Genomic DNA, 26034 nt, shown 5'->3' on the forward strand with positions numbered 1-26034 from the left:
AAGTACTTTGCAGAATTGGCTCTCTACCTATAACACATGGCTCATTTATGCCTCTGCCCTGCAAACCACATGCATTAGACTTTTGAAGAGCGGGAGACTGTGTTGACAAGCCATGCAGAACAATTGCTTCTGTCATTTCTTTCTTCTGAAATGTATTACAGAGATGTGATATTTCAGCTTCACTTTTCTCTGATTCTACAGTCTCATTTGTAACAGGATCCCAGCAGAAAGTTTCTTCAGAAATATAAAGATTATTATCCAGTGAACTCAAGTCACCTGTATTGTATTTTTGGATTTTCCTAGTGACATTATCTGTAGAATAATTGCTGCTAAAACAAAACTCTTGGATATCGAACTGTAATTCAGATCTGTTGATAGGTTTTGGGTCCATCGTGGGCACCTTTAGCCAATGTTCTGTATTAGGAGTATTGCAGCTATTATTATTATTATTGTTATTACTGTTGGGGTTTACATGGTTTTGCTCCTCATCTCCATCAATTTTCGTGACCTTTATGAGACCATCTACATTTTTAAATGTTTCTTTATCCAAACTTCCCACACTCGTTCTAGAAAGTCCTTTCTTGTCTGCAGAAAAGCTGTGAACCTCACTTATTCCATCTTGTCCAACATCCTTCCCTTCCCTAAAAATATTAACCATTTTTTCACTTTCAGATTTACCCTGTTCTCCTCCTTCAGGTGGAGGTCTTACCACATCTACTTGCTTCATATCGTCCTCAGGAGGCCATTTTGGTTTGCTTACAATAACTTTCTCAACCATGGCACTTTGTCTAGAGCTTTCATCTGAAGGAGGCCATGTTACACTGAGCTTCCGTCTTTCACTGGACATCTTCAAATTGACATTATCTGAACTGCTGGTTTCTTCATTATGGATTAAACCTTGAGGGTTACTAGCTGTACTTGACTCCTTAACCAATGATTTACTTGTGTCTTGTCTTTCTGCCCGAGATTCACTGTCCACAGATTTTGATTTTGGATTCCAGCGTTCTTTGTGAGGTATGTATCCAAAGCCTTCATCATAATTTCCTTTAGATTTGAAGAGTTGTTTAAAGTGGGGCTTGCAGTATATATGTCCATGGAGAGATGCATAATTTCCTAAACTGTGGGAAAAGAGTTAGGAAAAAATGTAGAATGTCATATGTGTAAAACCAATAATAATGATCTAATCAGTCATGGAAATCATATCTGAGCTCAAGCTATTGCAGAGGCACAATGGGACTTCCACATCACCAATAAAGGCTACTTTCATCTATACAACTTATTTTACATGTAGGCATGAAAAAGAATTTCAGATTTTGCAATTATATGCAGAGTCTTACATGTGATTTTGGAAGGAACTTTTATGTGATGTGTGTAGGGGATCTCCGACCGTGGCTTACACAATTAAGCTTTACAAATCTAAATATACTAGGGCATATTTATCAAGCTAATTGCACCAAAATTCTGGTGTAATTTTTGTAAAAAACAGTCTTTCATGACTTGCACCATGTTTATGATGTGTTTTATACACTTATCTGACTATGGGGAATGGCCTAGCTGGAAACAGCACAGTTTAACGTTAGATACAATTTGCCAAAAATGACCCAATTGTGGTGCATATTCCTGGCACAAAGTAAGTCAACTAATAGGTGATATAAACGTAGACTAGACAGATTTATCAACCAGCATGAACAGCTTTCATAAACTGGCACATTTTAAGACTGTCTAGTCTAAATCTGTAAGAATTAGACAATATTGATAAAAATGCCCCTCTGTAGGCTCATTTTCCAGGTCTGCCTTATGAAGACCATTGCCCCATACAAATAAAAGCTCAGGACCTCTTGGGCTCCTTTCTACGTATCTCATCTTCCATCATGAGTCCAATTAGACAATTGGAAATATAACATAGTAACATAGTAACATAGTTAGCAAGGCCGAAAAAAGACATTTTTCTATCCAGTTCAGCCTATATTCCGTCAGAATAAATCCCCCGATCTACGTCCTTCTAAAGAACCTAATAAGTGTAAGATACAATATTGTTCTGCTCCAGGAAGACATCCAGGCCACTCTTGAACCCCTCGACTGAGTTCGCCATCACCACCTCCTCAGGCAAGGAATTCCAGATTCTCACTGCCCTAACAGTAAAGAATCCTCTTCTATGTTGGTGGAAAAACCTTCTCTCCTCCAGACGCAGAGAATGCCCCCTTGTGACCGTCACCTTCCTTGGTATAAACAGATCCTCGGAGAGATATTTGTATTGTCCCCTTATATACTTATACATGGTTATTAGATCGCCCCTCGCCCCATCAGAAAATAGTTTTCTTCGGCATAATGAATCTCTACTCCCACTTAGTGACCCTGTAGAATATTAAAACTTAACAATTATAATCCCTAATTGGGATTTGTGCAGTTTTATTACTATAAAATGGTGTCCTCTTTTACACATTAAGAATGAGGCAATATTAATAATTGAGCCATTGTTTAGGTCTCATGAGATGCCCACAATGATAAGATCCCTGTGTAAAAAAAGTGGTAGTAAGTGTGACCACTGTTCCACTCATAATCTATAGGAATGGTGGTTGCACATGCTCACTAATACTTTATTCAGAGGAGGCATTTTGGGCCTTCAACTCTCAGTAGCTGGACACCCATGATCATACATTCATCATCTTTTCATGGATAGAGACTTGGAATGCAATCCTTCATTTTAGAGGAAACTAAAGTCTTGCACAAGAATGTTATTGTGTCCCGTCTTTACTCACCTTAATATACTTCTGCAGTGGTTGCAACAAAAGCAGCTTTTATGAAAAGTCTGCTTGTCTGCCACCAGGCACTCCATTGGGTAAACCTTCTTTTGACAAGCGTTGCACATTTCCTTTTCCTGAGGAAGCATTTTCTAAAAGAACAAAAAATAAGGAGATTTTCTATTAGCTTCACTGTAAAGATCAAATTCTCCAGATTTCTCTATTTCATTTTCATGCAGTTATTTCAGTTCAAACATCGTTCTTATAGATTTTAGAAGCGATTCTAAGACTTTCTGACTTGGAGCAAGATTGACTTTCCTAAATCTGACATCTACTGCAATATCTAAATTCTGTACATTACTATGATGGAGAGGAAGATAACTAGCAATCGACTTTAGTGTCACTTGATAATTATCTTTGCATCATCGTTGCCTATTAGAAAACTATGAGATGTTTAGGATAAAATTGGAATATGAAGAAATAGACCTAATGGGAACGTTTCATAAAAAACTTATATTTCCAGTCCACATGGTAGGTGCCAATGTTTTATTGCTGCTGGGATTACCATTAATCATGATGATTGGGGTCCAAAAATCCTTTATTTGAATGGAGTAATAGTGAGCATGTGCAACCATTGCTCCATTCACCTTCTAAAGGAATGGTGGTTGACCATGATCAATAGAGCACCACTCACACAAGGGACTTTGGGACTCCCATTCTTAGGAATGAAGGGGTCTTAGCAGCCGGACCCCCAGAAATCATACCTCTCTCATCTGTCCTATGGATAGTATGATGGGTGTAGGTGCTCCATTATACAGAGTTATTCTCCACTAGAAGCTAGGAGAGGAAAAAATGATAATATGGCTTCCAATGGTACAAGGTATGTTTCATTTTGACAAATATATTGAGGTATAATATGATCACATATAACAGCTCCATATAACTTGGAGCCATAATATGATAATGTGAATGAACCCTAAAGGACAGCATTTACAAATGGTAAGTAACATAAATCCCTTGCTTATGTATACCTCTTTATAAAAACCAGAAGATAACACCTTCTCCAAGGTTGGACCTTTATATCATTATGCAAGAAGTCAACATCTGTTTCTATATTATATGATAATTAGTGGAAACTGCCCCAAACCTCAGTTACTTTATGTCATAAATTTATTCTATGAAGAAAGACATCTCAGAGAATATTGCCTCGTTATAAGAGGGTCAGGCAATGTTATTTGTGAATATCTGGATGCCACTTTCAATAACTTCTCATTTCAGCTGTTCTAGGACAATCTAATGATGTTGCAGTATGTGCCGGATTTTTCTGAAAAATTATACTGCAGTGATTTATATTTGTCCGGACATTAAAGCTCTATAAAATATTCTATATCATAACAAGTGTGAAGAAGGAGACAGATACTTAACTGCGTTAAAGGGTGGGGTCTATTACATAGCCGGCCGATAGGGACACAAATGCTGAAAGTTCTAATCTAGGATGCATTACAATATAAAGGATAGTGCCTGTAAATGCAGAAATGGCTTGGCTGAGTTGGTATGTTGGCATGCATAAAAACCTACTTAGATAAATTTGACTTGATATGGTGAAAAATATTACCCTTGCAGTTAACCCTCTCCGGCCATTGACCATAGACTCTGTAGAGGTAGTCTCCATCCCGTGGATTTACATCTGATGCAAAATATCAATCTGACCCTGTTCGGACACGATAAGAGTTGTCATTTTGCTACAAGTGTAGCACTACAGGTTGCAGACCCCTTCCCTTGGTATAGGGCATGGGTGCGCATACTTTGGGCAGGGGATCACATGCCACTCATAATATCATTTTTTATGACCCCCTATTGTCTGCTCATAGATATGCTTCTCTGTGTCTGGTGCCTGCTCACGTGAATGTCGGAGAGCAGAGGAACTGTGAGGGAACAAAGACAGGAAGGTAATAATGGTACACTGTGCGGTCTACTTCGTGACCTCCATATATTGATGAAAATTGGGAACCAAGGGAGGCAATCAAGAAAGGAGAAGATTAAATTGACCAGAATGATTTGAATTAGATGGGGAAATTCGATTTGGATCAGATTTATTCTATGTAATTAAATGTGCATTATTATGCCCTGAGGTTTCACCAGATCCAGGAGCACAAAAACCATAAATGAAACAAAATAGAAAAGAATTATACTCACTTGGCCCTCACTTATCCCACCACTAAGCCCCACTCCAGTCCAAGAGTCTTCTGTCTAGTGTGACCTCTTCTTCTATCAGCTGTGGTGTCTTCCTCCAGTTCTTGGAATCTTTGATGCTGACTAGGACCTAGGATGTCTTAAATGCACTTAATGACCTACTAAACCTCATGTGATGTCATAGCATGCATCATGATGATGTTGGGCATTATCAGCATTGAAGAAGCCAAGAGTCTCATTTTTGAAGAAGAGTTTGATGCAAACTTGAAATGTGTAATAAAGTTACTATTAGATATTACCATAACATGTTATAACTATGTGTCCAGCAGCAGCGCGATCAACCAGAAACGTCCATTTCCTTTTATTTCTCAAGAGATGGAAGAAGATACCTCTCGTACAGAGGAAAAGGCTGCACGGACAGAAAATTACCATTGGACTGAAGTGGGGCTATAAAGCAGGACAGGTGTGGCCTCGTGAGTATAATAGTATAGTTTTTGTTTTTAATCCCTTTCCGACTTTTCTATTAGCCAGAAGAAACTAATCACAAAAATTAGGATTTGGCCAAATTAAAACCTTTTGTAAAATTTTCAAAAAATTTAACTTGAACCAATTAGATCATTTCTAAGCAGATGAAAAGGTGGCAATGCATGTGTATGGTTATCTTCTTTGCAGTTTATAGGAATAATGAAACTTTTTGAAATTTTCAGCAATCAACATTGGAGAAAGCCTGATCTATGGTCTTCTTCCTTCAGGAGTGCTATTCAGGGAGAAGAAGACAGTTAGGAGTCCTAAAAATTAGATCAAACATTTAGTAAATGTCTTGGATTTGAATGCTCCTTTACGTTTTATTGTGGCACTTGGGAGTGATTCAACCTGAAACATGGCCCTCACAACTGAAAAAGTTGTGTACATGAGACTTATACAGTATAAGAATCCAATATTCTATACATTTGTATGACACATATGTACATTATTATGCTTATCCACAGACTCCATTTGATATCAAGAATAATAATGTACGTAACACTAGTTTGTAGTAGTGTTGACTGCATTCCGATACCGCAAGTATCGGGTATCGGCCGATATTCACGGTATCGGCCGATATTTACGGTATCGGAATTCCGATACCGAGTTCCGATACTTTCAGTATATCGGATACCGGAATCGGAAGTTCCCATAATTCAAAGAGCCAGAATTCAGCCAATGAGGAATGATTAGAAGTGTGGGCACATCCTGTTCTGCATGGTGGTCATGTAACTACTGGCATGGATGTGATTGGCTGCTGAAATGATGTCATGATGCAGTATAAAAGTCGCCGCCGCCATTTTGGGTTCACTCTGCTGTGAATTCAGTTAGGTACAGGACGCTGCTGTTCTGACTGAGGGATAGTTTGAGATAGCGATTTGCTTCATTGTGCTTTACCCAGGCTAATTCTGCAACCGCTGTGTGAGAACCTTGTTTTTGCCTTGCAGTGCTGTTCACGGCTGTCTGCAAGGTGTCTGTGCGAGTGCAGCTCACTCTGTAGTCTGGTCTGCAGCCACCGCTGGTTGTAGCCAGCTCAGCGTGCGTCACTGCCTCATACTGTTCCATTGTCCTTTTTTCAATTAGTGCAGCCTGCTGCACATTTTTTCAAATTTATCCTATTAGTGGCTTTCCATCGGTATCCTGCTAGATTGTGGAAAAACACTATATAGGATTACATAGAGGAGCTTTTTTGCTGCTGAGGATGATGAAGAAGAAAGTGTGGGAGAAGCTAAAAAGAAAGTGAAGAGCATGAAAGTAGTGAAACATAAATATCTGACAAAATATTAAAAATCTTAACATAGTCAATATCTTGGTAACTCCGAACGTCTTAAAAAAAAATTAATTCCTGCTATTCCATTTGATTGGCCTAAACCTCTATGCCTTTAATGTCTTCTCCACCTCCCCCAATACATCCTACATTATTCTTAGTTGTTTTCCTTCATGTAGAATTAACCTACAAGGAAAGAAAGGGTTTATTTTAATTCCGATATTTTTGTCCCATTGACTTGCATTGGTATCGGGTATCGGTATCGGTGATATCCGATATTTTTTGAATATCAGCCGATCCAATCCGATACTTCTGGATATTGGAAGGTATCGCTCAACACTAGTTTGTAGTGACTCAGTTGTCACTATCTCTGATGTTCCCTATTGTTCACTGCTAAACTGTCATCATGATTGTTCATAAATAGTGTTGAGCATTCCGATACCACAAGTATAGGGTATCGGCCGATATTTGCGGTATCGGAATTCCGATACCGAGATCCGATACTTTTGTGATATCGGGAATCGGTATCGGGATAGATATTAATGTGTAAAATAAAGAATAAAAATAAAAAATATTGATATACTCACCCTCTGACGTGCCCTGGTTGTAACCGCCAGCCTCCGTTCCTAAGAATGAGTGCTTGAAATACCTTAGATGACGTCGCGGCCTGTGATTGGTCGCGGAGCGGTCACGTGACCGCCACGCGACCAATCACAGGCCGCGACGTCATCCAAGGTCTTTCAAGCGCTTGAAATACCATAGATGACGTCGCGGCCTGTGATTGGTCGCGGAGCGGTCACGTGACGCGACGTCATCTAAGGTCTTTCAAGCGCTTGAAAGACCTTAGATGACGTCACGGCTTGTGATTGGTCGCGTTGCGGTCACGTGACCGCTCCGCGACCAATCACAGGCTGTGACGTCATCTAAGGTCTTTCAAGCGCTTGAAATACCTTAGATGACGTCGTGGCCTGTGATTGGTCGCGGAGCGGTCACGTGACGCAACATCATCTAAGGTCTTTCAAGCGCTTGAAAGACCTTAGATGACGTCACGGCTTGTGATTGGTCGCATGGCGGTCACGTGACCGCTCCGCGACCAATCACAGGCCGCGACGTCATCTAAGGTATTTCAAGCGCTCATTCTTAGGAACGGAGGCTGGCGGTTACAACCAGGGCGCGTCAGAGGGTGAGTATATCAATATTTTTTTATTTTTATTCTTTATTTTACATATTAATATGGATCCCAGGGCCTGAAGGGGAGTTTCCTCTCCTTTAGACCCTGGGAACCATCAAGATACCTTCCGATACTTGGTGTCCCATTGACTTGTATTGGTATCGGGTATCGGTATCGGCGATATCCGATACTTTTTGGGTATCGGCCGATACTATCCGATACCGATACTTTCAAGTATCGGACGGTATCGCTCAACACTATTCATAAAACATGATGTGAATGAAGTCAATCAAGACATTAATTAAATGAAGCTAAGAGGAACAGTGGACATTTCCAAAATATCGGAAAAAAATATTCTCATTAACCAATCAAAAAACAGGTGAGAGCAGTAATCTGCAGGGCAAATCATAAGGTGTTTAATTCCCCTGCGGTGCCCCTAACGGGGACATGGAGCATTGCATAGTGCCTAGTGCAGTCTATTCTTTGTCTAATGCACATACTGGTTGCATCCTACATGACAACAGGTCATTCTTTGTAACTGTTCTCACCTCCGGCTACTTGTTGGATGGCTTTGGCAGCTGTTTACTTTCCTCTCTATGTGTTTGCAGTATGTTTGATGGCTGAAAATTTATTTCGTTATTCTTTGTTCTATCATATAATGACCTGTGTCATATTCTAGTGTTAGAGTCCACATACATGGAATTTCACAATATTTCATGCAATTATAAAGTCATATACAGCAACATGTTTAATGGGAGCAATTAGCATGCATGTAAATATATGCAGAATATAATATCAGTTTTACCTTCAGATTCATCTCTGTTTTACAGTCAACACAGCAGTCAATATTAGTTAGAAACACACACACAGCATGAGGTTAGGAAGAAGCCTTCAGAAAGAAAACCGAAAAGAAAATAGATGAATAAAAGCTCTAAAAGATCTGTTTTGTTAGTATTAAATAATATATTATTACTGTCTTAGTGATACAGCAAAAATCACGATATGGTTACAATCTTTTTAGTCTGTTAGGGACTCCTCAAACCATATGCCCATTTACCGGATCTGAATTCCTCCTGATGATAGCTGCTTATCACCTCGGATGTGTCTGAGACTGTATAGCCAAGACTCTTAAATACTCTTTCACTTTCTTCCCAGGTCTTTTGAAAATTTTTCAGTATTTCTTCAGGGGATTCAGTAGTTGAAATGTCGAGCATGTGACCTGATATGACATCCTCGTACGTTGGAGGTGCATGCTTGAATTCAAATCCAGTCTTCATGCCTTCAGCGTTCTGTGAAGTTCTTGACCTGGTCACCTTGCTCTCCATCTTCTCAACACCAGAGGCTTGTAATATAGTTTCCGGATGCATCATGGGTTTAAATAAATGTTCTTGACTCTCATCATGCCGGTTCACAAATATTTGCTTGGAAGCATTCTCCCTGTGATCTCTAATCTGTTTTATTGGAACAGTCCTGACTTTGCCTTGTGAAGTTGGCTCATTAAATACCCTTTGGCCTTCTTTGGGTACTGCCTTTTTTTGCTCACTTTGAAATTTACTACTTGTAGGTCTAAAATCAGAACTTGCACTTTCCTTCGATGCTGTCATGTATCCTTCAGTTCCACCTTTTAGGGTAGCCTTCCTATTAAGGTTATCTCCATCTCTCATATAAACATTTTTTGTTTTCATATCAAACACCTGATCTGTAGGGATTTTTTTAGTTTTCTGTGAGATTGATCTTCCATCCAAAGTATCCATATCTCGGCCCAGCCATTTTGGAATGTGTGTTGGATCTTTCTCTGAGTGTTTTTGTTGTTTTTCAGACAATCTAGCTTCCTCGTAAATTTCTGTTCGGTCTTCTACTGTGCTGACAGTCACTTCTGCAGGAACCGGTGTGGTTCTCAAAGACTCTTTGGTATGGCTTTCTATTTTAAGTTGCCTTCTCAAAGTAGCAGGAGAGTGTACTATTTCACATCTTTTCTCAACTACCACTGGGATAGGAGTGATTGCTCGAGGTTGGGCTGTTCCTTGAGAGAGTTTTACTGTGGTGTCTTTTAATTTTGCAAGTTGTTCAGAACGACTCTTTTGAGAGGATGGGGAAGGAGATGATGATTTGGGTGTTGTTGAACGGCGTGGTGGCATTGGAATTGTTACTGGGTCTTTTGGGAGTGGAGATGAAGAAGGTACTCTGTCTTTTTGTGGGGAATCAGTACGCCTTACAGTTGATTCTATAGTAATATAAGTAGGTGATGGAGATCTCATCCTCAAGAGAGGAGAGCAAGCCCTAATATCAGTCTGCTTCATATCAGTTGGAAGTCTTCCAAGGTCATTACTGATCTTTCTTTGCCTACTTGTTGTTTCAACTTTTTTTGCAACTGTGGTAATCTGCTTTTGTGATGCTTCACTTTGAGTACTGGATACATTTTTTCGTTTCACAAATGAAGTGGATTTCATAGCTGCTTGAATATTGTCTTCCAAAGTTGACTTCATGTGCATTGCTTGGTTTTTAATGTAGGATACTTGCTCTGTAATATCAACCATGCTGCTGGATGCCACCTGATCTGCTATGTTTTTCTTTTTCTCCTGACTGATTAACCAGATAGGAACAATGCTAAGAAACGTTCTAAATGTGTCAATACTTAAAGTCTGAGGATTTGATTCCAATATTTTTGCATTAGACACTGTCTTTTGCAGCTCTTCACATTTCCGAAAATATTCAATAACTTCTGATGATTTCATCTCCTGTTTGTTTTGTGTTTCTGAATGGAAGTTCAGGCTCCTTTGCAAGTTTTCTTTTGTGGCAGCTGATTCTTTGACTTTTTCTTCTGTAACATAATTATTGGCAACATTTTCTGATGCTACATATGGTTCTTTAGGACGTGATGGTGATGGTGGTGGAAGCGGGGACATTTGTTGATGGATCTGGGGTTTACCAATGTTTTTTGGTTTTTCATTCTGACCAGCAGCAGCAGAGATGTTCTGCTTGACTTCAACTTCACTTTTTACTTGATCTTTCTTTATTTGTAGTTTTCTTTGGAGTTTTGGTGACTCTATAGTTTTGGTCACTGTGCCGCCCAAGCCCATAAATTGGTTTGGGACTGTTTTAGTTTCTTTCTCATTAGTCATTGCTTGAATGTTACTTATATTCTGAATCTGTTTTTGTTCTGAGCTTTGAGACATAGATTGTGCTTTTAATTCTTGACTCAGCCTATTTTCACTTTTTTTGCTGCTATGAGACTCTTCAAGGACCCTTTGTCTCATCACAACAGCTCTATGATCAACATGCTGCATAACCCCTACACTATTTGCAGCTTGAGCAGTCATTTCAGACTTTGCTGTTTCTAGGCTTTCCCTGTGAACATTAGTACTGGTTTTAGGAGAAGACACTCTTGTCACTTCAGACTGATCCATCTGCTTTGACTTTTCTATCTTGTTAAAAACATGTTTACTTGTATGCTCCTGTATGCTTGATTCTGTAAAACCTTGAGAGTTTTGTTGCTGAATCATTTGGGATTCTTTTGAGAACATTTGACCTTTCGGGGCAGTGCTGGCTATTGTTGCTGATGATGACACTGATTGTGTCACATTTTGTTTATTTTTATTATACAACTCTTGAGATGCTTCAGAAGAAAGTATATTGTTATTTGTGTTTACTTGGAATTGTGTATTGATTACCTCTTTTGTTGGCAATACTGCTATTTTTGAAGAATCTGTTGTCAATGAATGGATGGACTTACTCTCTGCTGAGACCTGTCTTCTTTGTACTCCAGGAGATGTTGATATATAAACTTGAGAACCAATCTTATTCTTATTTTTCTCCATTTCTTCTCTTTGTTGACGGTATTTTTCCTCTGCAATCATTAAAGGCGTCTTAAATTTTCTGACATATGTTTTCGGTTTTGGTGTTGGAGTTTCAGCTGGAGACATCATACATGGAGTGAACAACTTTCTCTTGGGTTTTAATGTTTCTTCATGAATTTTTTCTAATTCACGATCACAGGTCAATTGATCTAAGTCTTGCTCACTTAACTGAGGGATGTTCACATTTTCCGCGTGTATCGAGGTCATTGCCCCTGAGATGGATGTCTTACTTTCATTAACTTGACTAGTCTCCATGCTTTTTGTGTTGAGTCTTGATATTTGGTTTACATTAGTCTGGGTTGGAGATGAAGGAATAACCTTTTTCTTGGGTTTTAAAGACTCCTCGTGTATTCTTTCAAGTTCCTGATCACAAACTATTTGATCATAGTCTTGGGCAATTGAATGACTAAAGTCCTCATTTTTCTTACTGAATTCCTGTTCTTGAGCAAAGACTTTAGAATCAGATGATAAAGTCTGAGTTTTTAATTCTGGAGATATGACTGGTGAATAGGACATTTTTTGCTTGGAACTTAAGCTTATTTGATTATTTACTGCTATGTTTCTATGAAATTCTGACTGTTCAGAATAACCTGAACTAGACTGACTGATGTTAAATATTTGCTCACTTTCAGAAGTCTTTGATTGTTTTGTCAATGTTTTGCTTTCATTAGCCTTTGTGTTTGACGTAGTTCCTGATTTAGTATGAAAGATGGGCAGTTTAGACTTCGGAAGCACATCTGGTCCTTGATTTACTACCTTCTTAGATTTTTCCTTTTCAGTAGATTTTTGTGCTAATTCTTTATGTGATTGTTCTGCGGTAAATTTGTTTAATTGGGTCCTTGATTCTTTGTTGGCAGTGACTGATTGCTCATGAGATTGAAAGCCAATTTTTCTAACAGTTGACTCTTTGTTTTGCTGTTTGGATTTCATAATTGGTGGTGGAGGTGGCGTTTCTGGTTTAGGTGGAAAAATGTCACTTTCCAACTTATCTATTACTGGTGGGGGAGGAGATGGAAAATATTCCGGTTCAGTGTATGCTTTAAGAGAAAGTGGAGTTGGCAATGGTGGTGGTGGTGGTGGTGGAGGTGTAGGTGCGAGCGGAGGTTCTTCCACACAAGGCTGTAATTGTGGTGGAGGAGGAGGAAAGCTAGGTAATGTATTTCCGATATCACTTGCAGCTTTCATATTCTTTGTATACTGATGACTATTCATAGTAGATATAGTTTTGCTGCTTTTGCTCCTCTCTTGGACAGCTTTTCTTTTGATCACATGTTTACTTTGATTTTCTTTTTCAAAGAAAATCTTCTCCATTGAGTGATCTTCTTTCTGTGCATTATCTACATTGTTATTGAGAGTATCCAAAACCTGTGCATTCTGAATGTTGAATGTATTGCCTGAAATCATTTTTCTTGGCTGATTTGTCACTTGTTTCTGACCACGGTCTGATTTTTGGAAGTTTCTAGTATCAGACATATCAACAATTGTGGTTTTAGATGTGTTGGCACTGGAAACCAGTTTAGTTTCATTCATTATCTTATTTTGATTGATTAGGTCTATATGAGACTTCTCTTTTTGCAGCTTGTTGAAGTCTTCAGCATGGCAACTTTGCTCTTCAGGAAATTCTACAATTTTGGCATCAGAACACATCTTACTTTTGTTCCAGGTTTTGCTCGTTAAAGATTTTTGGGAATTATTATACATTTCTCTCTGTTCAGATTTTCTCGCGGTGGTCACTTTTTGCTGAAAAGTATTAATATTCTGTGTATTTTTGTAATCGGCTTTTATGTTTGTATCTGAAACGTTGTACTGTGAATTATTAACATTTTGTAAACTTCTCTGATCAGTTGTGGATATTTCCTGGTTATCAATACCCACAGTTATCTCTTTGGAATCTTCCATCCCTCCTGCATGAGAAAATTCTTTTTCTTCATTAGATTGTAGAAACGTTTTGATTGTGTCCTTCACATTGCCTTCAATGCTTGCCCCACGTTGGACTACCTGAGAGGAAGGCTGTAGTAATGTCTTCATGGTACTTTTCACATCACCTTGAATGCTGACCTGATGTTGTACATAGTTTCGTTCTGTCGAAGAGTCCAATAGACTTTGTTTGGTTGCACTTATATCACCCCTGATTATATTATTTTTTTCTATTTGCTTTACAGACTGTTGTGCTTCTTTCAAAGATTGTAAAGCTGCCTCAACATTGCCATGAATAACTTCCTCCTTAACAAACTCAGTCTTCTGCTTTACCGCTTTTTCTAAAGAATCAATGGTTCCTTGAATATCTCCAGGGATGACATCTGGCTTTTCCGTATCCTTGACTTGATACTGTGTTTCAGTAAGAGACTTCAGTGTTGCTGGGAGATCAGCTTTGATAATCTCTTCTTTCTGTACCACTGCAGTCTGATTTATGGCTTGGCTGAGAGAACTTAAGGTTGCTTGCAAATTACCTTTAACAATTTCTTCTTTATTTGCATCAAATGATTTATTCTCTGGCTCAGTCATAAAAACCTTAACTGTATTATATACGTCTCCAGGGATGATATCTGTTTCATCAACAGTTCGTTCAACTTGTGATCGTTGCCGCTTAAGCAATAATTTTGTACCTTCAACATCACCTCCAAGAATGTCTTCATTGTTATTTTCCACCACTACATCCTCAAATTCTCCGTGTAGTTTTTTTAAGTAATCTAATGCTCCAGATTCAATGCAAGTAGTGAAAAATTGTACATTTCCTCTTTCTGAATCTTGTATTCTGACCTTATCTTTCATCTCACCAGATATAACAGAGGTCTTTAAGTTGTAAATTGCACGTTTTATATCTCCACTCACTACTTCATCTCGTTGAATATCACGATTGTCATCCTTATTAAATAGCGAGTATATTGTCATTTTTATATCACCTTTCTCGCTCTCTTGAATAAGGATTCCTTGCTTCACAAAGTCTTCATTTCTGAGAAGGTTTTTTATTGCTTCCTGAATATCCCCTCCAATAATGTCTTCCCGCATTGCTTGAATGTCAGTAGATTGATTAATTAATTGTGATTTTGTCAAATTGATGTTGCCCTTTTCTTCCTCATTCAACAGAACTGTTCTTTCAGTCGATGATTGCTGAGACAGCAAGTTCATCATTATGTTTCGAAGATCTCCCCTTATAATCTCTTGCTTTTCTATCTTTGGAATTTCCTGATTCATGAGATGAAATTTGGCCATACGAACATCGCCGATTTCATCTGCTTCCAAAATAATCCCATGTGACTTTACCATTTCTTGGCTGTACAGTTCTTTTAGTGTGTCTTGAATACTCTTACCAATGACTTCTTGTTTCTGTATTTTGAATTCATTAAATTCATGTATTGGTGTGGTCTCAAAAAGCCATGTGGTTGTTCTAACGTCAGCTTGTGGAATATCTTCCTTCAGTGTTATTTTCTCAGTTTCATCAATTTCTCGGATTGAGTCCAAGTTTTGATTTTCAAAAAGCCACACAGATTCTTGTACATCTCCTTTTTGGATATCTTCCATTGTTACTCTCTTTAATTCCTCATAATTTTCTCCATGAAGTTCATTGAGCGTGTGGGTTTCGAACAACCAAGTAGATGTCTTAACGTTGCCCTTTTTTATCTCACTTATGTTCACTGTTCGCACAACCTGGCTCTTTTTCTCATTTTCGAATAGCTCTTTATTACCCCTCACATCGCCACCTATAATATTTTCAATGGTGTGAAAATCTGTTTTATCCTCATCAGAAATCTTATCTAGAGGATGAGTTTCAAACCTCCATCGTACAGAACTAACATCCCCTCTTTGAATATCCTCCTGTGTCACAGCTTTGATAACAAACACTTCATTGGACTCATTGATAGAGTCTAAAGGCTTTGTTTCAAACAGCCATCTTGTTCCACGAACATTACCATCAATTACCTCTTCTTTCTTTACTGTTGTAACTTCATGGTAAAATCCTTCTTTATCCTGAATAGCATAAAGGGGCTGAGTTTCAAACAGCATAGTATAATTTTTCACATCACCTTTTAATATTTCATCCACATTCACTGTTCTGTTGGTAGTTTCTGAACTCTCATCCTTAATTTGGTCTAAGGAAAAAGTTTCAAATATGAAACATCCTTTTTTAACATTCCCGCCTTGAACATCTGTAATTGTATATGTTTCTTTATTTTGCTCATGATTTTCATTGATCTCATCGATAGAATGATTCTCAAAAAGCCATCGACAATTCAAGACATTTCCCTTTTGGACATCTTCGGATTTTACATTTTTTATTCTTTCGAGAACTTCTTGTGAACTAGAACTAATTTGATCTAGTGCTTGATTTTCGAAAATATATTTCATAGAAGAGACATCTCCGGACTGAACATCAATTTCAACCACTCTTTTGAAGTTTTTCTTCTCTTCTCCTTGTATTTGTTCTATATTTTGTGTCTCAAAGAGGAAGCAAACTGATTGCACATCTCTACCTATGACTTCCTCCTTCTCCAAATGTGTAGACCTTTCTGATTCATCTTGTATTGTGTCAAGTGCTTGAGTTTCAAAAAGCCATGTGCAAGTTTTCACATCTCCCTTCTGAATCTCCTCACTGCTTGTCAATGTTACTTGTTTTTCATACAGGTCTTGCATTGGTTGTGTTTCGAATAACCATTTACATGTTCTCACATCACCTTTGACAATATCATTTCTCTGCTTTTGTACTGACTCTTCACCTTCAGTTTGGCTAAAGTATTTAATAGAATCTAATGCCTGTGTCTCAAAAAGCCACTTTCCCTTTTTGACATCACCAGATTGTACTTCTTGTGAAGAGATTCCTCTAATCACTTGGTAGTTCTCAACACTTTCTCCAAATTGATCAATTGGGATTGTTTCAAACATCCATTGATATGTTCTTACATCTCCTCTGACTACTTCTTCTTGTCGAATTGTTTTAACTTCATGATAATGTCCAAACTTATCTTGTATAGCATACAGAGGTGTTGTTTCAAAAAGTTTCGTGTTAAGCTGTACTGCCCCCTTGTCAACATTTTCTATCTGAATTTTATAGGAGGAATCAACTGTTTGCCAGTCTTCTCTCTCAAAAGCATTTCTGCAGGTACTGACATCTCCTTTCTGGATTTCATCAAGTTGGACAGTCCTAATATGTTCTTTTATTTCCTCCCGAATCTGTTCAAGGGGACGTGTTTCAAAAATCCATCTTTGATGACGAACGTCCCCTTTTTCCTCTTCGGTGGTGATAACTTTTTTAAGTTTACCTACTTCATCATTTTCCTTAAGTTCATCCATTGGAATATTTTCAAATAGATATTTTGTATTACTGACATTACCACCTATAATCTCCTCACCCTCTAGAGGCCTTTCATTAGCATTGTCTTTCAAAATGTCCATTGGTAGGGTTTCGAAAATCCAACATTTTTGATACACATCTGAACCAATAATGGCTTCCTTTTGAGTAACAGAATTGTCTTCCTCTTTAATTGTGTCCAAGGGACGTGTCTCGAACAGCCATTTTGCCTTTCCTACGCCACCTTTAATACTCTCCTCCATAGATATGCCCTTGACAACTTTGACCTGAGCTTTATCTTGATTAATCATGTCCAAAGGTTGTGTTTCGAACATCCATCTGGCTGTTTTAACATCTCCTTTGTCAATGTCTTCCTTGCAGACAGTTGTTATTTCAAGTACTTTTCCAGAACTGTCTTGTAAGACATATTTAGGGTCAGTTTCAAATTGTTTAACAGTTCTTTTCACATCGCCTTTAAACTCTTGAAGTTCTGATTTTAGTCTCAGTATACTCATTTCATCAGAAGAAAGTGACCTGTCATTGTACCGAGTCTCAAAGAAGTATCTACCAGCTTTTACATCACCGCCATGAATATCTTCAGAAGCAAAAACTGTGTCAGAATCATTTTCCTTGTAAATTTTGTTCAGAGCATCTAATGGTTGTGTTTCAAACAACCACGTTGCAGTTCGTACGTCTCCTCTTGCAAGTTCTGGTACTTTTTCAGCTTTTTCCAAAACACTTGAAGAATCCACTCCAAGGGCATGAATTGGCTGTGTCTCAAACATCCAAGTTGTATATTTGACATCTCCTCCGGCTATAATTTCTTGTTCTCCAATGCTTTTAATATGACTTTGTTCAGGTGACTCATCTTTAATGGTATCTAAAGGTTGATTTTCAAAAACCCACCTCATAGACTGCACCTCGCCTTTCAAGATTTCATCCCATTCCAAATATTCTCTTTCAGGACTAAGACATTTTTGGGGGCTGCCAGCAGGATTTTCAAACACAGATCTTGTTTGCTGAACCTCACCTTTTTGATCATATTGACTAGTTTCAATATCAGAAACCTGAGTAATGTATTCTTTTTCTAAGCTCTTTCTCACTTCCGGGTGGATATGTTTATATAAACGTTTCAGCTCATACAAGTTTCTTTGCTTTGAGTATACATCTTTGGGGGCACATGATGCATTTCTTTCAGTAGAGTTTGGAGGTTCTGGGGACTGGGAAAAATCTGCTATTTCATCTGTCTCTAAAATATCCGGAGGAGGAGGAGGAGGAAGTGGAAACTCTTCTAAACTTCCAAAACGGACAGACTTAGTTTGAGCAGACTTTGCTGAGTGTTCTGTTTTCAATGATGAACTTATACCATCATGGACATTGCTTGCCGTGGCAGAGATGTTGGTATTTACCACTGGCCATTCAAATTCTGGATGGTCATTATATATCTTGGGAGAATAAAATACAATTATTTAAACGTTCAGATGTACAATTGCTTTAACAGTAAAGTACTGATTGTCTATGATTTAATAAGTAACAGTTTAGCAATATTTAAAGTGGATCCACCATTTCTAAAAATTTTGACAATTTATAGTGACCTCATAAGTTTTGTTCTGCGGGGTTCCAGGTGCTGGGACTTTGACTCTTACTGAGTGCTTGTAGGAAAGTATAAAATCTAAGGGGTAACGTTACTCTTTGTGGTGAGTGACAAGCCAGACCTAACATGTCAGAGTGAGGAGACTTATACACCACGCATGCTTCTCTAGGAAATTAAATATGCCAATTGCCTCTTCAGAGAGCAAAAGGACTGTCTGCAAATTGAGATTCTGGTTTGGCTTTTACTTTTACACTAAGTCATATGGCAAGGCTCGGTAAAGGGTTGATATTGACTTTTAGGTTTGCTACTTCCAATAGGTGGCACTAGTGTTGAAGTTCTCTTCCTCTCTGAAAAGACAATTTGCACATGAAGGAGTAGAAAGGTAGAAAGTTTCTGATCAGCTTTGCGTGACTCTCCTGGTCCTTGGAGCAAGTGGTGAAAGGAGCATATAGAAAGTTTATGAGTCAGTACACTCTCCAGTGAGAGCTGATTGAGTCTGAAGCAAAGTCTGAACAACTGTGTCAGACAACGTGGACAAGGGCCTACTGGTAACACTAAATATAAGGACTCATTGTTCAGCTATAGACAAAATAACCTAATCCTAGAAAAGAAATGTACGTATGTTTCTATATAATATAATATAGTTGTAAACTGGATAGTTTAATAAATGATTAGATAATGTTTGTATCTATAAATATTGAATCAAGTGTTTCAGCCCTGCTCATTAACACTCCTTCATAGGGGCCCACCAGGGGATTCACCTGCTTTCCTGCTGGCTAGTCCAAGCCTACCGAACAAAGCTGAGCCTTTTTAACCATTTGTTTTAGGAATCCGTGATGATTTTTACACCTGGATCACCACTGATCAAACCTTCTCATATAAATATGATAAGTTCAAAGTTAAAAAAAATGATAGTCACACTTTAAATTTGCATATTATAAAGTTGAATGCACTTGAAATATAGGAAAAAGTAGAAGAGCTGAATCTATCAGATGCTGCAGAGGATAGTTACTATAAATCATATTTCTTTTTGTAAGGTACACAAGCTCATACAATTTCTGCGGTTCTCTAATATCCCTTCTTTAGCAAAATTCTAAATTAATAAATGGTCTTTGTAGATGTAATTAGAAGGCTACTGTGAAAATTATATAGTAATCTACAAGTTTTTCAGTATTCTGACTGTGCAGCTACAGGCAGGTATTTCATATTTCTATGACATTAAAACCACACAAAGTACTGTACATTGATTCAGATTGTGGATGCAAAATCTGCACCCAAAATCTAGAGTAAATCCTCTACATCTGAACATGGACTACAGTGGCTTGCGAAAGTATTCACCCCTTTGGCTCTTTACCTATTTTGGTACATTACAACCTGTGTTTACATATTTTTGCAATCCAATTTGTATGTGATGTATCAGCACTAAAAAGTCTAAGTTGGTGAAGTGAAATGAGAAAAATATAGGGATAAATTAAAGTTATGGGATCAAATAACTAAAAATTAACATGTGCATATGTATTCACCTCTTTTGCAATGAAGCCCCTAAAAATGTCTGCATAGCTACACATGCTTAGCTAACAGAAGTCCACCTGTGTGCAATCTAAGAGTCAAATGATCTATCATTGTCTACACATCTTTTCAGAAAGGCCGCAGAGGTTGCAACACTATTAAGAGGCACCACTAACCAAACAACAACGTGAAGATCAATGAGATCTCCAAACAAGTCAGGGACAAAGTTGTTGAGAAGTACAAGTCAGGGTTGGGTTATAAAAATAATATCTCAATCTCTGATGATCCCCCAGAGCAACATCAAATCCATTATTATCAAATGGAAAGAACATGGAACCAAAATAAACCTGCAGGTAGGGTTGCCCACCAAAACTCTCAGCCCGGGCAAGGAGGGCATTAATCACAGAGGCAGTACCGAGGCCAAAGGTAACCCTGAAGGAGCTGCAGAGTTACCAAGCAGAGACTGCAGTATCAGTCCATACAACCAGAATAAGCCATGCAGTCCATAGAGGTGGGCTTTATAGAAGAGTGGGCAGAAAAAAGCCACTACTTAAACACAAAAATTGTATGGCTCGTTTTGAGCTTGCCAAAAGAGATGTAAGAGAATCCCCAAATGTATGGAGGGAGGTGCTGTGGTCAAATGAGACTAAAATGTAACTTTTTGTCCAACAAGGTAAACACAATGCTAGGGTTGGCGGAACGCACCAAGTATATATATATATGTATTATGTATTATTAGGTGTGCTCCCAACCCGGGGTCCACCGTGTAGGAGAAGAACCTGCTGCTGGCAAATCACGGCGCTATATGGTGGTATAAGCGAACTCTGTTAACTCTACAGAGTCGCTAGGAACAAGATGCTGTGCCCTGTTAACCTCACAGAGGTACACAGCTACCAACCAGAGAAAACTGTGGTCATGCAGGCAGAGAAAACAGACAAACAACTCCTCACCGGAGGTGCCGGTATTCTAGCGGCTTATTTCAGCCAAGGCCCTGAATACACTCATACAAACTCCTCACCGGAGGTTCCGGTATTCTAGGGGCTTATTTCAGCCAAACCCTAACCGCATCCAGACATGACCACACTTGGGCTGAGCTCATAGACATTGGTTTGATACTAGCGCCGTGCGGCCATGCGAACCTTTTTTTAGCTGCAGCAACTTCAAGACCTTCCTAGAGGACCAATGGGAGCTGCTACAGTACCTGAGCAACTTCAGGACCTTCCTAGAGGACCAATGGGAGCTGCAGCAGTATCTGAGCATGTGACCCCCGACCTCCAATGAGAGGTCTTACCCTGGGCATGCTCAGAAGGGGAAAGCAGGACTTAGTCCCAGAGATGTCTGCTCGCCGCTGACCAGTACTGGCTACAAAGGCAGAGCCTGGAAGAACAGTAGTAACCAGTCGACCAGTATCAGCCTGAGCCACACACTGGGACCGATGTCACCACTGAGCAGGCTCCACTGTGGCTGGAGAAGAATGGGAGACCGCAGCGGAGGTGGTTCGAGATTCCCCCTGTGCAGAGGTGGGAACTCGACACCTAGCACACTATGTCTGTCGCCAAATCAACACAGCTCATCACCCCAAGAACACCATCCCCACAGTGAAACATGGTGGTGGCAGCATCATGCAGTGGGGATGTTTTTTGATAGCAAGAACAGGGAAAATGGTCTGAGCTGAGGTGAAGATGGATGGTGCAAAATACGGGGATATTCTTGAGCAAAACGTGTTTCAGTCTGTCAGTGATTTGAGACTAGAACAGAGAGTCACCTTCCAACATGACAATGACTCAAAGCATACTGCTAAAACAACACTTGAGTGGTTTAAGGGGAAACATGTAAATGCTTTGGAGTGGTCTAGTCAAAGCCCAGACCTTAATCCAACTGAGAATCTGTGGTCAAACTTGAAGATTGCTGTTCCCCAGAGGAAACCATTTAACACCTTTGGCCTGGGACAGCTCATAGAATCTCATGGCTTTCAGTATCACCTCTATGCTGATGACACACAGATCTACATCTCTGGACCAGATATCACCTCCCTACTAACCAGAATCCCTCAATGTCTGTCCACTATTTCATCCTTCTTCTCCGCTAAATTTCTGAAACTTAACATGGACAAAACAGAATTCATCATCTTTCCCCCATCTCACGTGACCCCCCCAACGAACCTATCCATTACAGTAAATGGCTGCCCACTATCCCCAGTCCCACAAGCTCGCTGCCTCGGGGTTATCCTTGACGCTGATCTCTCCTTCAAACCACATATCCAAGCCCTTTCCACTTCCTGCCGACTTCAACTCAAAAATATTTCACAAATCCGTTCATTCCTCAACCAAGAATCTGCAAAAACCCTAGTCCATGCCCTCATCATCTCTCGTCTTGACTACTGCAACCTCCTGCTCTGTGGCCTCCCCTCAAACACTCTCGCACCCCTCCAATCTATTCTAAACTCTGCTGCCCGACTAATCCACCTGTCCCCCCGCTATTCTCCGGCCTCTCCCCTCTGTCAATCCCTTCACTGGCTCCCCATTGCCCAGAGATTCCAGTACAAAACCCTAACCATGACATACAAAGCCATCCACAACCTGTCTCCTCCTTACATCTGTGACCTCATCTCCCGGTACTTTCCTACACGCAACCTCCGATCCTCACAAGATCTCCTTCTCTACTCCCCTCTTATCTCCTCTTCCCACAATCGTATACAAGATTTCTCTCGCGTATCACCCCTACTCTGGAACCCTCTACCACAACACATCAGACTCTCGCCCACCATCGAAACCTTCAAAAAGTATCTGAAGACCCACCTCTTCCGACAAGCCTACAACCTGCAGTAACCACCGATCAACCAACCGCTGCACGATCAGCTCTATCCTCACCTACTGTATTCTCACCCATCCCTTGTAGATTGTGAGCCCTCGCGGGCAGGGTCCTCACTCCTCCTGTACCAGTTATGACTTGTATTGTTCAAGATTATTGTACTTGTTTTTATTATGTATACCCCTCCTCACTTGTAAAGCGCCATGGAATAAATGGCGCTATAACAATAAATAATAATAATAATAATAACTTGAAGGAGCAATTTGTTGTTTGCTTCACAATAACAATAAAACCAAATGTTCACAGTTATAGGCATGTTTTTAACATGAATTGATGCAAACCCTTCAAAAATCCAGTGAAATTCCAGTTTGTGAGGTAGCAAAACGCAAAAAATGCCAAGTGGGTGAATGCTTTGCAAGCCACTGTAATAGTAATTTTTATATTTAGCATTTCTAAACTATATGAACTTGTGAACCCTCAAATCAGATTTAAATGTAACCCTTAAGGCTAATCAAGATGCAAAAACACTGCAAGTAAAATAGTCAAGTTCAGCTCTACTACATTTTTAGATATACAGATAGGTTAAAAAAAAGAATGAAAGAGGTTGTCCCCTTTAAGAAACTATTACTTTCCCTCCCGGGGTTCAACGCTTGCTTTCTGCTACTGTCCTGCTCTTTGTTGTTTGTCTGCAGTGCTGACAGGGCTGCAGCCAATCAGTGAGCTCAGCGGTCTGTGCTGTCTATATGGGTACAGTGATTGATTTCAGTGATTGACTGCAGCGGGGCAGTGGAGGACAGGTGGGGCTGGACCCGGGAAGAGTAAGTAAATGTATTTCTTTTTTCCCCAGTTTATTACAAGTTGTCGGGAGAGGAGACAACATCTTTCTGTGAAAAGTAGATAACGCAGTAGATAAAGCTCATTCATACAGACATACAAATGATCGTTTCTAATGTAATTTTATTATTATCTCCTTCCTGTTTTATTAACTTGTGAGAGACATCAGACAGAACAGTACCTTCATCTGTTTTCCTTGTGAGGCGGCAGCTCCTCCAACAATCGTGCTTTTTTCTTTGAGAGATTTCTCAAACTGTTCCTTAAGGACTTGTGCAGAAATTTTAGGCAATTCCATATAACCTGTTAAAACATGAAATTATGAATAATGCACAAATATTAATTTATTATTAACAGAATTATTAATTAGTTATTATTTTACTATGTCTTTCCATGTGTAAGACAATGGGTTAATGTGGACATCTTTATTATCTACTGAATTAACTGTTCAGAGTTGTACTTAAATTTTCTCTTGACCCGCCATTTCTAAAAATACTAAGTGGTGAGATGTTGATTCTGTATGTGTCTATGTGGCCACCCAGTAGTTGTAATATGAGTTGCAGCGTTTCAAAGGTACTGCCATCTCACAAGTCTTTAACCCCTTTCTGACATTAGACGTACTATCCCGTCGAGGTGGGGTGGGCCCGTATGACCACCGACGGGATAGTACGTCATATGCGATCAGCGTGGAGAGCGTGGCCGATCGCGGCTGGGTGTCAGCTGATTATCACAGCTGGCATCCTGCAGTATGTGCCAGGAGCGGTCACTAACCGCCCCTGGCACATTAACCCCCGGAACACTGCTATCAAAAATGATCACAGCGTTCCGGCGGCATAGGGAAGCATCGCGCAGGGAGGGGGCTCCCTGCGTGCTTCCCTGAGACCCTCGGAGCAACGCGATGTGATCGCGTTGCTCCGAGGGTCTCCTACCTCCTTCTCCCTGCATGCCCCAGGTCCAACATGGCCGCGGGGCTGCTTCCGGGTCCTGCAGGGAGGTGGCTTACAAGCACCTGCTCAGAGCAGGCACAGGTAAGCCAGGACCACTGTCTGTCAGATCGCTGATCTGACACAGTGCTGTGCAAAGTGTCAGATCAGCGATCTGACACTATAGTGTGATGTCACCCCCTGGGGCAATGTAAAAAAGTAAAAAAAAAAAATATTTACATGTGTAAAAAAAGAAATAAAAAAAAATTACTGAATAAAGAAAAAAATATATTGTTCCAATAAATACATTTCTTCATCTAAATAAAAAAAACAATAAAAGTGCACATATTTAGTATGTAACGACCCGACCTATAAAACTGTTCCAATAGTTAACCCTTTCAGTGAACACCGTCACAAAAAAAGAGCAAAAAACAACGCTTTATTATCATACTGCCGAACAACAAGTGGAATAACACGCGAACAAAAAAAGGATATAAATATCCATGGTACCGCTAAAAACTTTATCTTGTCCCGCAAAAAACGAGCCGCCATACAGCGTCATCAGCGAAAAAATAAGAAAGTTACAGTCCTCAGAGAAAAGCTATGCAAAAACAATTATTTTTTATATACAATAATTTTTATTGTGTAAAAGTGCCAAAACATAAAAAAATGATATAAATGAGGTATCGCTGTAATCGTACTGACCTGAAGAATAAAACTGCTTTATCAATTTTTCCAAACGTGGAACGGTATAAACGCCTCCCCCAAAAGAAGTTCATGTATAGCTGGTTTTTGGTCATTCTACCTCACAAAAATCAGAATAAAAAGTGATCAAAAAATGTCATGTGCCAGAAAATGGTTCCAATAAAAACGTCAACTCGTTCCACAAAAAACAAGACCTCACATGACTCTGTGGACCAAAATATGGAAAAATTATAGGTCTCAAAATGTGGTGATGCAAAAACTATCTTTTGAAATAAAAAGCGTCTTTTAGTGTGTGACAGCTGCTGTTAGGGGTGTGTCAGGGTTAGAGGTGTGGTTAGGGTTACCGTTGGGATTAGGGTTAGGGGTGTGTTTGGATTAGGGTTTCAGTTACAATTGGGGGTTTCCACTGTTTAGGCATATCAGGGGCTCTCCAAATGCGACATGGCGTCCGATCTCAATTCCAGCCAATTCTGCGTTGAAAAAGTAAAACGGCGCTCCTTCCCTTCCAAGCTCTCCCGTGCGCCCAAACAGGGGTTTACCCCAATATATGGGGTATCAGCGTACTCAGGACACATTGGACAACAACTTCTGGGGTCCAATTTCTCCTGTTACCCTTGAGG

At 39.5% G+C, this 26034-nt stretch overlaps 1 protein-coding gene across 1 annotated transcript in view; it reads right to left on the reverse strand.

Annotated features, from left to right (window-relative positions):
* Positions 1 to 982: 982 nt before the first annotated feature.
* XIRP2 (xin actin binding repeat containing 2) overlaps positions 983 to 26034 on the reverse strand; it is a 329976-nt gene continuing 304924 nt past the window's right edge. Inside the window, exons 7-10 of the mRNA XM_077272801.1 lie at positions 23971 to 24089; positions 8955 to 18486; positions 2760 to 2893; positions 983 to 1118 (exon numbers count right to left, since the gene is read on the reverse strand). Coding sequence (XP_077128916.1) covers positions 2799 to 2893; positions 8955 to 18486; positions 23971 to 24089 — 9746 coding nt within the window. The 3' untranslated portion in view covers positions 983 to 1118; positions 2760 to 2798. The remainder of the gene's footprint in view (positions 1119 to 2759; positions 2894 to 8954; positions 18487 to 23970; positions 24090 to 26034) is intronic.

This window comes from Ranitomeya variabilis, chromosome 7 (assembly GCF_051348905.1).
Source record: "Ranitomeya variabilis isolate aRanVar5 chromosome 7, aRanVar5.hap1, whole genome shotgun sequence".
Taxonomy (NCBI): Eukaryota; Metazoa; Chordata; class Amphibia; order Anura; family Dendrobatidae; genus Ranitomeya; species Ranitomeya variabilis.